General features: G+C 41.5%; 1 protein-coding gene across 1 annotated transcript in view; it reads left to right on the forward strand.

The window, feature by feature from the left end:
- Positions 1-16004, forward strand: part of LOC139741670 (peroxisomal bifunctional enzyme-like) — a 29175-nt gene extending 13171 nt beyond the window's left edge. The window contains exons 10-18 of the mRNA XM_071652249.1: positions 6485-6748; positions 7631-7783; positions 8457-8525; positions 10731-10833; positions 11773-11913; positions 12673-12797; positions 13343-13440; positions 15022-15134; positions 15841-16004. Coding sequence (XP_071508350.1) covers positions 6485-6748; positions 7631-7783; positions 8457-8525; positions 10731-10833; positions 11773-11913; positions 12673-12797; positions 13343-13440; positions 15022-15134; positions 15841-15917 — 1143 coding nt within the window. The 3' untranslated portion in view covers positions 15918-16004. The remainder of the gene's footprint in view (positions 1-6484; positions 6749-7630; positions 7784-8456; positions 8526-10730; positions 10834-11772; positions 11914-12672; positions 12798-13342; positions 13441-15021; positions 15135-15840) is intronic.
- The last annotated feature ends 1744 nt before the right edge of the window (positions 16005-17748 follow it).

Below are 17748 nucleotides of genomic sequence, written 5' to 3' on the forward strand. Positions count from 1 at the left end.
ACAACAAAGTCCTGACAAACTCCGTGATGGCGAGAGTATGCCTCAGCCACCGATATTAACTGGTGTTAAATGTGGATAAATTATCCACAAAACAAGCGAGAGTGCGGGGTGTCCGGTAACGTTGGACTCGGATCAGCTCAGTGGATGAAAGCGTTCTTTTGTTATGATTTCTTCTATGACAACAACAAACAATTGCGCATGCGCATTAACAAAAATACACAGAAATAAGCAGTAGTAAAGGGGGCACACGTGTTGAAATATTTTGTATCATAACACTCACCCGCGCTTTAAAATCATTGTTGTCCTCAACAATAAGTGAAATTAGACCAATATGAATTAGATGAACAAAGTTATTACATTAATGCATGTGACAAACATACTAGCCTGCATTAGACACTGAGGTGGAGTGCTCGCTTCCATAGCGTTGTGGTTTCCTCCTCGTTCTTGTTGAGCCTCGACATTTTTCTAGAGTCTGTGCCGCTTCCTCGACCACAAGTTCCTCTTCCTCGTCATCACTTGAGAACGTGCAGGCAGTAAGTAGATTTCGATGGACCGTTTTGCAATTGCCTTCGTCTTTACGTATGACATAAACGTCCTGTTGTGGCATTCTACTTTCTACAGTCCATGGAGTTGCCAGCCACCTGTCTGCGAGTTTCTGCCTACCAATAATGGCTTTATTGGCTAATAAAACTCTGTCGCCTTTGCAAAACGGTGCTTCTCTCGCTGCAGTGTCGTAGATCCCTTTCATTTTCTTGCGGGCAGTGTCCGCTTGTTTCTCGGCAGTGCGATAAGCTTCCCGTAGCGTGTTGTGTAGATCGCCAACATAGGCTGATACTTCCTGGGGCTCGTCTTCATCAACATCGTCGTTTCCAGCCATGAGATGCGAGGCTCACGCCCAAACATCAGGAAGAATGGCGAGTAACCGGTACATGAATGCCTTGTGGAATTGTAGGCATGTGTCATTGACTCCACATATTCTTTCCAGTTAGACTTCTGTGAAGGTTCTAGTGTTCCAAGCATGTTTAGGAGAGTTCCGTTGAACCTCTCAGTCATTCCATTCCCCTGGGGATGATATGGAGTGGTTCTGCTCTTCTCCATGCCAAGGACTTCGCAAAGTTCCTTAATTACAGCTGCCTCGAAACACCTGCCCTGGTCGCTGTGAATGCGTTCTGGTATGCCATAATGTACAATGTATCTACTCCAAAGTGTCTTTGCAACAGTTGATGCCGTCTGATCCCTGGTGGGGAAGGCTTGTGCGTGTCGGGTGAAGTGATCAGTTATCACCAAGATGTTTTCTAGTCCACCTCTTGACGACTCCACGCTTAGGAAATCAAGGCAAACCAGTTCAAGTGGTCTCGTACTCTTGATCGGCATCAGTGGGGCTCTCGATTTGCATTCCTTAGTCTTCCTGACAGTGCATCGTCGACATCGTGAGATATATTGTTGGACAACAGATTTCATACCTGGATAGAAGAATCTGTCTTGCATGAGAGCCAGTGTCCGCTCAACACCAAGGTGGCCCATATCTCGGTGTGCTCTATGCAGTGTCTTCTTCCTCATGCCCTTCGGCAGAACCAACAGCTTGCGGTCATCCGGCCTGACATACCATAGTACTCCCTCTTCACAAATCTCTAGACGATTCCAATGACGAACCAGCATCCTCACAGGGACCTTTTCCTCCTTCAGTTCCCGTGATTTGGGTTTGTTGCGCGTCTGAAGCAGCTCAATGACGCGCTGTATAGTCGTATCTTGTCTTTGACATTGGGCGATTTCACAGAGGGACAAGCCTGGAACCACCGTTGAAGCCTCTTCCTCTGCATCACGCACTTCCATGGCATTGACTTGAACAACTTTTACTGGCGACGGGTCCTCTTCTGTGTGAGTGGTTCCTGAACAAGAGAGATCCAGCGTCCTTCTAACATCCTCTGACGAGAGTCTTGAAAGACTGTCAGCATTATCATTCGACTTTCCTGGTCGGTACTTGATATCGAGGTTACATTGAGCCAGATCATTCACCCAGCGTTGACCGTGCGCATCGAGGTGTGCCTTTCCGAGCACATACGTTAGAGGATTATTGTCTGTCACTGCAGTCACCTTCCTACCAAGAACGTAGTCTCGAAACTTCACGGTTGCTGCCCAATGTAGCGCTTTGAATTCCAGCTTGTGTGCTGGATACCTTGCCTCTCCGGGTGATAAGCTTCTGCTGGCGTAAGCAATCACTCGCTCCTTCCCGTCCTGTTCCTGCGCTAAGACTGCTCCTAGACCAGATATGGATGCATCAGTCTGTAGAATAAAAGGCAGTTCAAAGTCAGGGTATGCAAGAATTGGAGCCGATATCAAAGTCTCCTTCAGACATTGAAACGCTTCTTGACATTGCGGGGTCCAGACATCTGCTACGGCTGATCGTTTGCCTGGTTTCACCTTGCTTCCAACCAGAGCGAACAATGGATTAGCCTTCTTTGCATAATCTCGAATGAAGCGTCTATAGTATCCTGTAAAGCCGAGGAAACTTCTGACTTCCTTCTTCGTCTTGGGAATAGGCCAGTCTTTCACGGCTGCGATCTTTTCCGGGTCGGTAGCTACGCCTTCCTCTGAAACGACATGCCAGAGGTACTTCACTTCTTTCCTTAGAAAGTGACATTTACTTGGTTTCAGTTTTAGGCCATGCTGCCGCAACCGGGTGAAGACGTGCTCCAGTCTTTTCAAATGTTCCTCCAGAGTAGAACTAAAGATGATTACATCATCTAGGTATATCAATAACTCGCTGAGATGCATGTCACCGAATACCGTATTCATCAAACGCTGAAAAGTCGCTGGGGCGTTCATCAGTCCAAAAGGCATTCTTGTGTATTCATACAGTCCCATTGGAGTAGTAAAGGCCGTCTTCTGCCGGTCCTTTTGTGCCACTTGGACTTGGAGATATCCTGACATCAGATCAAGGCTTGTGAAGTATTTAGCTTTGTGCAGCGCATCCAGGGATTCATCAATTCTGGGGAGGGGAAAGGCATCGCGAACTGTTCGGGTATTCAACTTCCTGTAATCCACACAGAGCCGAATTCTACCGTCTTTCTTCCTGACGATAATGATCGGCGATGCAAAGGGACTTTTACTTGGTTTGATGATCCCGGCTGCTTGAAGCTCCTTCAAATGGTCCTTCACTTCACTGAAGTCAGATGGGGAAATTCGTCTGTAAGGCATACGAAAGGGGGTCGGATCAATAAGAGGGATGTCATGGACTATTGTGTCAGTACATCCAAAGTCTTCCGGGCCCTTGGAAAAGACATCTTCGTTTCTCTGCAACAGTTCCTCCAGTGCCTTCATTTCGGGAGGCGTCAGCTCACCAGTCGGTAGGTTCAAATCAGGAATCTGTGTCTTGACTTCTTGACTGAAAATATTCACCAATATCTCTTGAGGGGAGGCATAGTCTTCCAACTCAATTTCTTTGCCATCAGCTTCATTTTGGATCTCCGGCATTTGAGTTACAATTTCTAACTTCCCAAGTGGTGTATTTCTGTTCAAAGTCATTGTGTTTGCAGACATGTTAGACACTGTTACCGTCACCTTCTCGTTTTCGACAGGAGAGAATGTAGCATCTACTTTGATACCGTGCGAATCATAGCCCTCGACCAGAGCCATAAAACTGCGCCCACGTGTGCACTCTGGAGTACTGGCCCTGATTTCCATGCGCTGTCCTGGATTTATTGTTAGCGGTTTCTTTCCCTCAAACCGTATATCTCCAACGTATCCAGTCTCGTCAGCAAGATCAAGGCCATCACAGTTCAATACCTGGAACGCCAAGAAGTAGGGAGTCGACATCTCCTTTACTTTTCCCATGAAGTCCTTTCCGTACATCGTGTGAATTCTGTCACGGGATGCACGTAGAGCATTGGTGCCTAACAAGCAAGATACTTGTCCATCCTGTCCAATTCCTGGGACTACCAAAGCCGGCACTGATTTCACTTCAGTCCCGAGCATTTGAATGTCTAAAAGGATGATACCGTCATGAGGAATGTCTTGACCTCCGGCTCCTTCTATTCTTACAGGACTTAACTGGATTTCTTGCTTCTGGAGGTGGGGGTTGCTTAAGACAAAGTCTTTTGTGATCGTCGTTACCTGAGAACCAGTGTCTAAGATAGCCATACACGGTTGACCACAAATTATCACCGTAGTGCTGTTCACTGGTCCTATTAACGATTCACCATGGCCATGCTTCACCTCTCCTCCTTTAGGGCTGCGTTGCTCATATACTCCTACACCCACAGATCGCCCTTCATCTGCGGGTCGTCCTAGTTTGACTGCGTACGAAGGGTTGGGCAGGAGCTGGCGATGTGCCCAGGTTGTCTGCATCGGTAACAGATCAACAGTTGTCGGCGGGTCTGTCTTTCTCCTTTGTTAACCTGTTCCTTTTCTTGAAGCCGCTGTTCAAGACTCTCGATGTGACGGTGCTGTTTCTCTATCGTTTGATGGAACAGGTCCATCTGTCTCTCCTGAGTAACGGCCAGCTCGTTCACCATCTTCACAACTGTATCCAGATCTTGGGTGTTTCCCTCTTTCCCTTCCTTCGGCCTGGTCTGCTGTCTGTACACTTGGGCTGAGGCAAGTTTCTCTTCCGCACCGATGACCCGTAATTCTTTCCGAAGCTCCCGGAATGACATGTCTCTTGGCCTCATTGGTGCCAGACGGGCTCTCACCTTCTGATCGCGTAAGCCGTACATGAACTGTGTGGTCAGCATAGCGTCACGGACCGACTCTCCACAGAGGGCTGCCTGGTCACCACGATCTCGTGCAGTCCTTAGTTTAGCCTCTAAAGCCACTGCATACTCCGACGGCGTCTCATTGGCTTGTTGCGTGCGTGAGTAGAAGTTTGCCATGGGTGATGATGTGACATCACTATCCCCATACTCATCGAGCAGTCCTCTGAATGCCCTCTCGGCCGACAGTTCTCCTCCCTGAAGCTCTAGATTCAGGACCAGGTCACGAGCCCTACCACCTGTGTGTCTGACGACTTCGTTAAAACTCGCGCGGGAAGAAATGTTTCCTCTAGAATCAAGGAGGTAACGCATGTCACGCACCCAGTCATCAACACTCATACCCCCTTTACCTGTGAACACATTAACATTTTTCAACTGCTGTGATACAAGGAGCGTCGGGGTAGAGCTGGAGTAGCGTCCATGATGAACTTCTGGGGCAGGCATCGGGTCGAATCCGGCCAGCTGTAGGGGTGATAGACTTGCTGTCGTCATGCTGGGTGTACGTTGAGAAACGGGGGTGTCACATGGTGATCCATTCGGCGTGATGGGAGACAGATGCGGTGGTCCTGGTGTATCCATCGTGGTCAGGTAGTCCTCGGTCCACAGTCCACAGTGTTGCGTTGGTTTTGTTTAAATCTTTATGAATTTAGTTATAATATCGCTAAAACACAAATTGCAATGATCGTTCTTTCATTCAATCTTCGCGGGTTTCGGCACCAAAAATTATGTCACCGACGGGACAAATAGGCGTCCACTCGGTATTTAAGTAAATACAAAAGAAATATAAATATCAAAGTGGGAGAGCAATTTTCTAAATCTGTTGTTCAAATAAGAAGACTGGGGGATCGAGAAAGAACGACGCATTATTAGCAATTCTTTTAAATTGAATAGTGAATTTATTTATTCATTTATTTTTTAGATCTGAATAACAATTACAAAACAATACATTTTTTTGGAATACAAGAATACAAAGAATGAAATTAAAATTTAAACCTAAAACAACGCAACACTGTGTTCAAGGTAGAGAGCTAAACCATCTCCATCGTGATCCAGGCGTTAAAACAGGAGACAGACAACAAAGTCCTGACAAACTCCGTGATGGCGAGAGTATGCCTCAGCCACCGATATTAACTGGTGTTAAATGTGGATAAATTATCCACAAAACAAGCGAGAGTGCAGGGTGTCCGGTAACGTTGGACTCGGATCAGCTCAGTGGATGAAAGCGTTCTTTTGTTATGATTTCTTCTATGACAACAACAAACAATTGCGCATGCGCATTAACAAAAATACACAGAAATAAGCAGTAGTAAAGGGGGCACACGTGTTGAAATATTTTGTATCATAACATATATATATACATATATATCCATATATATATATATATATATATATGTAAGTCTTTTTCTCTCTTTTGCCCTCTCAACATATATATTTCTCTAATTTTATTGGCTCTTCATATTTATATCTCTCTCATGTTGTGTTTTGTTTCCTTTTGATATTCATATGACATTGTAGAAAATGATATCGCACTGCGAAATACGAATTTGATTCATGTATTTGTTATTGACAATGCATTTGCAGCCTGGTCATGGAAAAATCTTCATCCAGCAGTAATTATAGTCCATGATTGAAATGTTGACAAAGATTAACAGAATTAGTTATCACAGTCAAAAAGTGCGAAAAAGAAGTGTGGTTAGTGACAGCATGTGTGAAAACTTTTGCCTTCTCTCCAGTTCTTGGACAGGGGACTCAAGATGGTCCAAGGCTTTCTAGCTCATGGGGTCAAACAGGGGCGCATGAGCCAGCAGAAAGCCGAGAAAATCTTCTCCCTGGTGCATCCGACGCTGAGCTACGATGACCTGAATGACGTTGACGTGGCGATCGAGGCCGTCTTCGAGAACATGGCCCTGAAGAAGGAGATTTTTGGCAAGCTGGACAGAGTTTGCAAGCCCAGTGCCGTCCTGGCCAGTAACACATCGACACTGGACATCGATCAGGTAACCACAGGATCATTCAAGTTAAGGCTACATACTGTATGAGCTGTTATTTTCGCAAGGGTTTAATTTTCGTGAATTTCGCGAATCACAGTTGGATCGTGAATTTAACCACACCCGAAAATGTCTCCTTATGCTAGGGTAATAGTGCATAATTTACGTTAGCGTCGGCGTCAGTTCACGAAAACATCTCGCAAAAATGTCTATGATCTCTTCATTCGCAAAAATATCTGTTCACAAAAGTATCTGTATGCGAAAATAACAGCGTATACAGTAGAGTACCAAATTGTTGATGTCACAGTCCTTTGCTATAGCTTAGTGCTGGTTCCAAGCGAGATATTCTCTGTACAAGACTTCGGGCAGTCGGGTAGAAACAGGTATGAGCATGTTTAGCAACCATTGTATTCACAGATTTTTGGCCGACATCAAGTTGCTCAGAACTGGTTTTCTACTCAGTGTTCTGTCAGTATGTTGGGAGTTTGTGATTGGCCAGTTGACTTCAAAGTTTTTGTTGGTTTAATGCAAACAAAAGGAACCAAGCTGAATAAACATTTCAAATAGCAAATGTCAAACTTTCCCAATCAGACTTCCCACATATTTTTTCTTTTTCTTTCGTATTGATTTTTTTTTCAAGAGTGTATTACATTCAGACTTTTGAATTACTTTACGACTGTTGTAGCCATGTACAGTAGTCTCCAAACAAGCTAGTAGTTTGTGGGTAACATTTACTCACACTGCTTTCATTTCTTCCTCTCTCTGTTTTTCTTTCTTTTCCCCTTCTTCCTTATCTGTCTTGCTGTAATCTCTCCATCCCTTCTTTCATTCACTTTCTTCTATCTTTCTCTCTTTCTCATTTCCTCTTTCTCTCATGCAATCCATCCACAGATGGCGTCAGCTACCTCCAGGCCAGACAAGGTGGTCGGGATGCACTTCTTTTCTCCCGCTCACATCATGAGGCTGCTGGAGAATGTGAGGGGCAAAGCAACCTCCCCCGAAACCATGGCAACGGCTATGGACTTGGGCAAGCGTATGAAGAAGGTGTGTTTCTCTTGCTACATATCTGTCAGTCCAACTAAAAAACAGAGCAGAATTCATCTGACATCCTTTCACCCTTTATATACCCATGTGTTTAGAAGTAACTTGCTAAGTCTTTTTTCCCCTTTTCTTTTGGGTTGGGAGTAGGATTTTTCGTAATATTCTTCAGTGTCATTATTTTTATAGCTGCAGATGTTAATGGTAAGTTCTTAACCTATGCATTGCAATTTGACTTATGTTTTCTCTATTTCAAAGATCATTTCAACTTGATATTTGATTGAATTATTTGTCTAATTGTGTCATATTTGCTGTCACTTTAACAAACTTCCACATTGTCAAATCAAAGTTATCAATTTGTTCTGTATCTTTAAATAGCAGATTCTTGAAATGCTGTTTTGTATTCTGTCGTGCAAAATATCAAGTGAATCTCATTTTATGTTGGAATATGAGTGTTTTTATCAATTTGTGGTAGAAAATCTTGGCAAGAATGTTAACCTCATTTCTATGCAAGCAGATTTGTTATAAAAGAATAATGATTACCAGTTGATTTCACTATATTGTTATCTCATTTGCATGTGCTGTTTATTTGTATTTTGTTAAAGTGTGAAAAGAAGTTTGAATTAAATTGGATTCGGTTGAATCATATCAACTGTTTTCATTCTGCCTCTGTAATAAGGTGGCCGTTCTCGTCGGGAACTGCCCTGCTTTTCTTGGCAACCGAATGCTGGCACCCTATTCCAGGGAGGTAAGAACTTATTTGGTGTCATATCAACTTTTGCTATAAAGGAATCAAGTACTGAGTAGTATTGGCATGCAGGTTATTCTCTGAGCTTTTAATGACTCAGAGATGAAAGACAAAGAATTTATGTGTCGTAAATATACTACAGTGGACTCTCATCAGAATCAAGTCCTTGGGACCAGCAGTTTTTGTTCATTATATCAAAATTTCTTTACAACTGAACAAATAAACAATGAAAAACATGGAGCAGATAATGTTTTCAGTCAGTCCGCAGCGCGTGCGATAATGAGGCACGAACGACAATTTTATTCAGAATCATGTTTGCGCAATTTGTGCACTTGAGACTGACGAGATTTCGCGATACTTTGCGAAAGTTTTTGCAGAGGTCGCAACAACAGCTTTCATAGCTTTCGCAGTGCATTGTTTGACCCAGGATGGTTGGGTAGGTAATAGAGCTGATTATGCTCATTAATTTGATACCTAATTTCCCTATTTTTGATCTCAATATAGTAGTCCTTAGCATCAAAGTAAACGATTATTTTGCCAGTGTTCAAGAAGCTTTTAGATCATAGTTTGATGTTTTGCTAGTTCCTGACTGGTATTGAAAATAGATCTCCGTAATTTCTTCGATTTCACAATCGTGAAACGTGAGCGAGTATGATCAATTAAAAAACGAAGAGGGGCACCATTTTTAAGGTTGTGAATTTTCCTTTTGAAAACAAGGCAAATTATGTTTTCTTACCGGAAGTGGGGTAGTGAATGAACATGCGTGGAGAGTTGTTGATACCCACAGACAATGATCGTGGACAATGACCAGGATTGGAATGCTTCATGAGGAATTCCAGTATCGCAGCTAGTCTTTGTTCATTCTGAAATGTGGTGTGTGCAAGCACATGGAAACATGTGCTTAGTTCTTTCATGTGCATGCATTTCACCCTGTGTCAAGAATTCAGACTAGCAGTGCTCAGGGCAATCCACATGAATAAGTGATAAAGCATTCATGTGCCTTGCAGCAGAGCTCGGAACAGGTGGTAGCCAGGTCGCGCATTGTTCGGGGTCATTGTAAGTGCACACTCACATACACATCATTGGTTCCTTATGTGTAAAGTTCAAGTTTTGTATAGAGAGTGAAAATTCGATCACAATCTGGAACCTAACATTTTAAAAAAATCATGGATTTCATGAAACTAATATAGGCTTTCATTTTCAAATTACCTCCAACTCAATTGCACACTATTCAGCTATTACTCATATCAATGACACTTATATCTGATACATAGTTTTTGAACTCACAGCATTGAGTCAGTAGCCAATGGACTACGCAATGCGACACGCCACGTCTTGCGACAGATTTCGGCCAATCACAGACCCGGAATTACGGTGCGAACGCGAGGATAATCTTTTTAAACTCGACGCTAGACATGCCTCTGAATTTTGCTAGTTCCTGACCCGTATTGAAATGAAGATGAGAAAACCTGCCCTTATTGTGATACTATATACTTTAGCGGACATAGTCTTCACCATATTTTAGAGGGGCATGAAAGATTTTAGGTTAATTTTTGGGCGTCAAACGTGAAGGAATATTCTTGAATACAATACCAAACTTTGAGAGAGATTTTGATATTTTATATTCTTTTTTTCGTTTAATTTTGATCATGAGCATATTTGCTAATGTTTTCTCTTTCAGTCGATATTAAAAGTGTCGAAAACTGACAAGAAATACTCGTTCTACACGGATTTATTCATGACCATGTATCTGCTCATTACGTATGCAAGCACTGCTCAGCCGTGCATACGACTTGAGTAAATACGTGCGTTTTCGCTCGCGCTGCGGACTGACTGTTTTGGCCTTGATTTATTCTTTTTAAGCAGAATTTTGTTATAACCTTGTTCATTATAATGGAAGTGGACTGTATGTTCTTTTGTCTGCACGCTTGTTATGTGCATAAATAGCTGTTCTGAGATCTTTCAAGTAGTCTGTGTGAACACCTACTTGGCAAGAAGGGTTTTTGTTTTTTATGTCCGTCAATGTGATGTATACCTCACTTTACCATGTGCAGTGGCGGATCCAGAGGGAGTGCACCGGGCGAGCGTTCCTTCTTTATTTTTAGAGAAATAAAAAGGAAAAAATGGAGGTGGGGCGCCTCCCCTTTATGGAATTGCTGGATCCAAACCTGATGTGCCCTCATTACCGGTATGTCTTTCTTGCAGGCAGTGTTCCTGATTGAGGAGGGTGCTCTACCAAATGAGGTAGACAAGGTCCTGGAGGACTTTGGTCTTGCCATGGGTCTCTTCCGCATGGGAGATTTGGCAGGTAAGTAAGATCTCAAACCAACCTACAACCAACCAACAAAAGCATTTGCTTCTGATGTGCATAAATACAAGTTTAAATATATCTTTCATTTCAATTCCTTCATTTCCAACAGTGCAAAACATTTACATACACAAAATAACACAATATCAATACCGTGTAGTAACGAAGAAAACATTCATGAAATTGAAAATACTTCTGGTACGCATCACTTTGAGATGATATTGAATGAAAATTTAAGTTGCAGGAAATGGAGGAGATGTGCTAAAAAGCCAAGCTTGTATTTTGCAGTCTCCTCGTGGACAATATAACTAGAAACTGAACAAAGCTAATAACATCATGCAAGGAAGCAAGTCACCAGACAAGAATGGCTTTGTGAGAGTTTTGCTTTTTTTTTGTATATAACATAAAATGAAACTTGATATGTGATGGGTCAAGTAATACTTTGGCATGCAAAATGGCTTTATTATATGCATGGGAATACTGAATGACTATGTGTTGTGGCAAGAAACATGAAAATGGTATTATCAACAAAAATTTTGTTCAGGGAACTTTTCAAGGATGATAACTGCTTTAGCGAGTCTAAATTTTTGCGAATTGGGACTTCTCAACGATGTGGCCAATGGTAAAATTTGCGATCGTGGAGTACTGTACTGAACGGAGAAATATGTATGTGTGCGTCATATTCATATCATTACAGAGACATTATTTTTGCTTGTCTTTAATTTCGCGAATAGCACCTGACTCACGAAATTCGCGAAACTAAAACCTCATGAAATATTCGGCATATACAGTAGTTCACAAGCTGTCGGTAAATGTTTTTCTTTGTAATATTTTGTTTTGTTTTACATGTTTGACCAGTTTAATCATTTGATACACCTGAATCCATGCACCTGCCACCCGCCCTCAATCTCCCCCTTCCCCTCCTTCCGCTGTTTGTAGGTCTTGATGTGGGCTACAAGAGTCGGAAGGAGTTTGGCCTGATTCAGAGGGAGGGGCAAACAGACCGGATTAGACAGGGGGAGCGCTACAGCCCCCTCGCCGACTGGCTGGTCGAGAAGGGTCGTCTAGGCCAGAAGACAGGTGCGTTCAGAGAGAAAGGGGAATCCATGATGGTAGGGAGACCTAGGGGAGCAAAGTGGCCTAGTCAGTGACATGTCCGCATCGCAATCAAACAGCTTGGATGCAAGTCCCAGGTTAACCCGTTGAATACCAGTCTCGAGTACACCTGGGCAAGTGTCTATGGTAAATGCGTGTTGTAGCAAAATCAGCCTCGTCTCAACAGGTTCAAATGTTGCATTATTGCATGTTTGGTAAATTATGGTACACAATACACAAAGGGGGATGATACAAGAAGGAGAAATATGGAGATCATTAAATTAGAGTTGAGGTGCATCATGTGTGTGAATGTGGCACCTAACCTGAGTTAAACCCTTTTAGCACCCTCTGTAGCCTCTCTCCCCAGAAAAGTCATTGCTATGATAGGTAGCCACAAGACTACACTAATTTGATTAAAGAGATCACCGGATGTATCCTATTTATATCAAATTTAAGTCAAAAACAGGAATTTAGTGAAAACTTGTGTACAGTTCAGTGGAAGACTTGGGACGTGATGACATCGCACCTCTACCGATTAACATACAACATGAGAATATTCCATAATTAACTTTCTAATTTTATGAGGAATTCTGTTATTTGATCTTACTTTGTGAGGGGCTATGAGCATGATGTGGCATTGCACATTTTCATGTACAGTTTTGGCAAACAGCCAGATCACAAAAGAGGTGGTTTGTTCACGCAAGTTTATAGCCTGACAACCAGTCAACCCCAAAACCTTTGCAGGCAAGGGCTATTACAACTACGGCAAACCAGGAGGTCGAAAGCCAGAGGTCGATCCAGAGGTCACGCAGATGATTCTTGACTTCTCAGAGAAAGCCGGAGTGAAGAGGAGACATATTCCAGCTCAGGTAACAAACATCATGTTATTGGAGACTTTTGAGTGTTTCATAGATAGGTAAAAGATCCCATCATATTTTTCTGCTGAGGAGGAGGATGAAATTGATGATCCGCATGAGAACATTGATGATAACAGTGACAACATCAAAAACAATATTGCAGCCACAGCTCATAATCAATGAATGAATTGTAGTTTGTATTTTAAAGGAATAATGTATCACCTATGGGCATGTAGCTATGTTCTGAGATGTATAATGTGTAGATCTAGATTCTGACTGGTGAGATGGTGGTGCACCTTTGAGAAAATACTTATCTGAATTCATATACACCAGTGGTTGTTTGATGCAGCTAAACCTCTATTATTCAAATTCAAGTGCCCTTATGTCTGTTGGAGACATTATACATTGTACATCTTTGAGTAATGATTTGATAATGAAATTATTGCATGAAAGATCATGCCAAAAGAGGTTATTGTTTGGATGAATATATGAATGTGACGAGGATTTGAACAGCTCTTACCTCATTCAGTGATGGATTCTGTTTTGCCGCGTTGTAGGAAATCTTGGAGCGATGCCTGTATGGTCTGATCAACGAGGGTTTCAAGTGCTTAGAAGAACAGATCGCCTCATCTGATCAGGACGTTGATATGGTGTGGTAAGTTCATTGTGAAAAAGAAGTAGGAAGAGGAAGAAGAAAAATTATATAGTATTCATGATGGTTGATGATAAGGCAGTTCTGAAACTTTTATATTGCTTTGGCAGTGAAAACTCTCCCGAGTTTCCTTCTGCATGGTACAATTTGGCGAGTTTTCATGTAACCTGTATGAAATAAGCTTACAGAATAGAGGAACGCTTTTAAAACTTTCACATGGTAGTAGGTGGAAGAATGGTTAAGATTGCGGATATGGGTATAGACAGTGGAGTGACTATGTGTAGTAACTATAATTACAAATAACTTTAATCATTTGCATGTCAATGTCTTAATCTGAGAGAGGTGTTCCCGCTAAAGATAGGCCTATGCATGTTATTTGGAATAATTCCTCTTTCTTGTAATTTGAAAAAAGAACCCTTCCAGTGTTGAACTCACTCTGAATGCACTGTCCAGATGTGTGGGTAAAGTGCAGGAATGGATGACTCTGAACAAGCTGAAACTCAATGAAGAGAAAACAGAGTTTCTTGTTCTCACCTCCCAACGCCATCTTAAGCTTGTACAGGACATCAAACTTGCTCTTGGTACAACTCTCATCTCTCCATCTGATCATGTACGCAATCTTGGAGTTATCTTTTCCTCTGATGCAAAGATGAGCATGCATGTTTCACACATCTGTAAGTTAGCTAACTACTACATCAGAAATCTGTGGAGGATCAGAAAATTTATTGATGCTTCTACTTGTCACGCAGCTGTCCGTGCGTTGGTCTTATCACGACTCGATTACTGTAATGCTCTTCTTGGCGGAATCAGTCAGGCTGATGTGGATTGCTTACAGAGAGTACAGAATGCTGCCTCTAGACTTGTGTACCATGTTCGTTCGCATTCTCATGCCACTCCTCTTATACGTCAACTCCACTGGCTGCCAGTCAAAGCAAGAATATCCTTCAAGCTTCTCCTACTGGTCTACAAAGTAGTCAACAATAGAGCTCCACAGTACATTGGGGAGTGTCTGGTACGACACTCTCACTCTAGGCGCATCATCCGTTACCTTCACTCAACCACACACGAAAAAACTAGCTGGTGATGCAGCTTTCTCTTCTTCTGCTCCTAAGTCCTAGGCTGTGGAATAAGCTCCCTCCTCCTCTGAAATCCTCACCAACACTTGATCATTTCAAACAAAACTTGAAGACTTATTTATTTTGATGTCCCTATATGTGCACTGGACTTGTACTGTCACTGCCTGGTGTTTTGTATATATTTCATCTCCTATGGTGACCAGGGATGACATCTCATAGTGCTTTGTATCCAGTGGAAAAGGCACTCTAGAAATGTCTACTATTATTATTATTATTATTGTTATTATTATTATTTGCAATGCTTGTACCATGGCAATATACCTACACTATTTTTCTTTTAGGCACACACCATGCTTAATGGGGTTAAATATTGATCTGAGTGAAAGATCCATAGAATGATCTGTATAAAGAATATAAAAATGTGTATATCTTGAAGTTCTTGAGCAAACGGACCCAAGACTTCATAAGAGATGAAATAACTTTCGATACTACGACTTCCTTTTCGCAGGCTGTATGGATACGGCTGGCCCCGCCACACTGGGGGGCCTATGTATTACGCCAAGAACATCGTCGGCTTACCCAAGGTGTACGAACGTATCTGCTTCTATCACATGCAGCATCGTAAGTCGTCTTTCCTCTTTTCACTCCCGGGGGCTGGATGATTAGTTTTAGCTGGATGATTTGTTCAGGACTATATCTAGAACATGAATCTGTGAATTATTAGAGAAATATTATGAGAAGTGCTCCTACATCATGTATTGTGTGAATCGAACACAGCCTTACCGATAAATTATCATGAGCTGCCTTTGTATTTCAAACAATTTTTTTCTTCGTATTGGCTTTGCTTTTTATGTAATTGCTTTTGATATTTTCATTTGTTACACTTCCTTTGGGGCACTGGGTTATGTTGACCCCTCTTGGTACATTGTGATTAATTAAACCCTACATCTTGTCTTCAAAAATAGCAATACTTTTTAAAGAGTCCGAATGTGGAGAGTGTTCAGACAATTCACTCCAGTGATGACCAGTACTTTTCATGACAAAACCTCATATCTCAAAAGGGTCAAGTGTTTGGGAGGGTGAAAAAACATGGCAGCCAAAGCACCCAAAAAAAATGGGAATGCCTTTTCTTTGATATGCCTTAGTCGCTACATTTTTTTAGTAAAACAGCTATGATTTGGACAGGACATCACTTAACCAATTATCTGACAAGGATTTTCTGTTCTATTTTTAATAGTGATTTTCACACACAAAAAAATGAGATAGAAGGTTATGTCACGCCATCAATGTTAAGATTTTTCCACTATTTTTTTCTTCCCTCCATCAGCTAACAGTCCTCACTGGAAACCCAGCCAGCTTCTGGAGAGCCAAGCCATGGAGGCCATCCAGCAAAGTAGACTGTAACGGTCTTGTAAATCTCAGACAACCAAGCGGACAAGCTTCCAAATGCAGATCTGCCAAACCTCCCCGTTCTGCAAGAAGGTCACTGAGAAAGGGGAAAAAATGACTCAAATGTTACAGGCCACTTCTATTTACACTGTATCTCTAACGCAGTCCTTCGGTCTGGCAGTTTTCTTTCGTTATATCAAAATTTTGTCACAGCAGAACAATAGGATGTACAAAGATATATAGACAATAATTTGGGGACTTGGACTTTTACTTTGTTGTAGCAAGAGTTTTGTTATAGCTGCATTCGTTTTAACGAGAGTGCACCGTATGTGGTCTTTACATCTTAACAAGAAATTATAATCTTCCCTGATTCAGTAATCACTATGTCTTCCCACTGAGGTGCATGAATTTCATGGATATCTCTCAGAGTACTCTTTGGAATCTCACTAATATTTGATGTGGGGATGTTGGCAGCCCTGCAACTGGATTGACAGCCCAAGATATGTTCCCTTGGTGTTTGTAAACAAATGCTGGAAAGATTGAAAGTCTGCCCTCTGTATGCTATCGTTGAAAACGATAGCAAAAATTATTCTCAGACATCAGGGATAGAAAGGTTGTAGGGACCAAATACAGTGCACTCCCGTTACAACGAACACGGTTATAACGAAATTTCGTTATAACGATGTGAAACTTATGGTCCCAAAAGTATCGCCATTAGAGTCTATGGTACAAAATTCGCTTATAACGAACACAGTTATAGCGAAATTTCGTCATAACGAAGTCTTTTCCGAGCGCCACTGACAAAAAAAAACAAAAGAAATGTGCTCCGTTATAATGAATTGAGGATCTTTTTCGAAAATACGTAGCGAAACAAGCATTTATAACGTCTCTGCATGGGCGAACTGTGTGTTTGCTTGGTGTGTCACGCACAGTTTCCGAGGGGAACTTGCGTTATTGTAATACAATAATCTAAAATTGAATAACTATTTGTTTAGCTTTCCAGTGTATGAGTATTCAACAAACAGAATATCATTTATGCGTGGCTTCCTTGTTTTCGTTATATATTGTATTTGTTCGGTTATAACGAAATTTCGTTATAACGAAAGAAAACTGCCGGTCCCGAGCATTTCGTTATAATGGGAGTGCACTGTATTCATGAAGCAAGAATTGAAATTATCACAGTACTATTTGAATAGTGATGATGTGTAATCCATCTTATCTTTATTATTTTCAGTCATGGATGCTTGTGTCAGCTTTCACCAGCCTGCTTGTGATTTTATATGCTGTTGCACTTTTGTGGACTGCTTATGGCATGTCACATTCTCCTCTTTGCTAAAATATCCCTAATCCCTGTCAAATTCAAGATAAATATAATAATAGAAAATCAAATTCTATGCTGAAGTAAACAATAGAACGTTTTCGTATAAGCTACTTCTTTAGAGGAAGTAAGTAACCCTATATTTTATGACAAGTTTAATAATGGCTCTCATTAATTCTGTATTGTTATGTCAATATGTTTGCTGTTTAAGATTAAAATCTTTCTGTAGATGTATATGAAGAGTTTGTTTGCAAAAAGCGATAAGTCCATATTTGTCAAATGGAGATATTTGTGATTAAAGGTCAAGAAAAATAAAGAGAATAATAAGAAAAATTTTTCTTCTTTTGACCATAACTTCAAAAATGTACCTTTATATGTAGTGACCAATATATCATTTAAAAGGTATTATTTTGTACTTTATGACAGAGACCGTACTTCAAAATCTTCAAAAATGGACTTATTGTTTTTTGGAAACAAACTCTTCATATTTTCAAAAGACTTTGTTAAATGTTCAGTGCAGCATCACTA

Source organism: Diadema antillarum, unplaced genomic scaffold, assembly GCF_040938485.1.
Source record: "Diadema antillarum isolate AM-2024a unplaced genomic scaffold, OU_Dant_1.0 seq00000945_RagTag, whole genome shotgun sequence".
NCBI classification, from domain to species: domain Eukaryota; kingdom Metazoa; phylum Echinodermata; class Echinoidea; order Diadematoida; family Diadematidae; genus Diadema; species Diadema antillarum.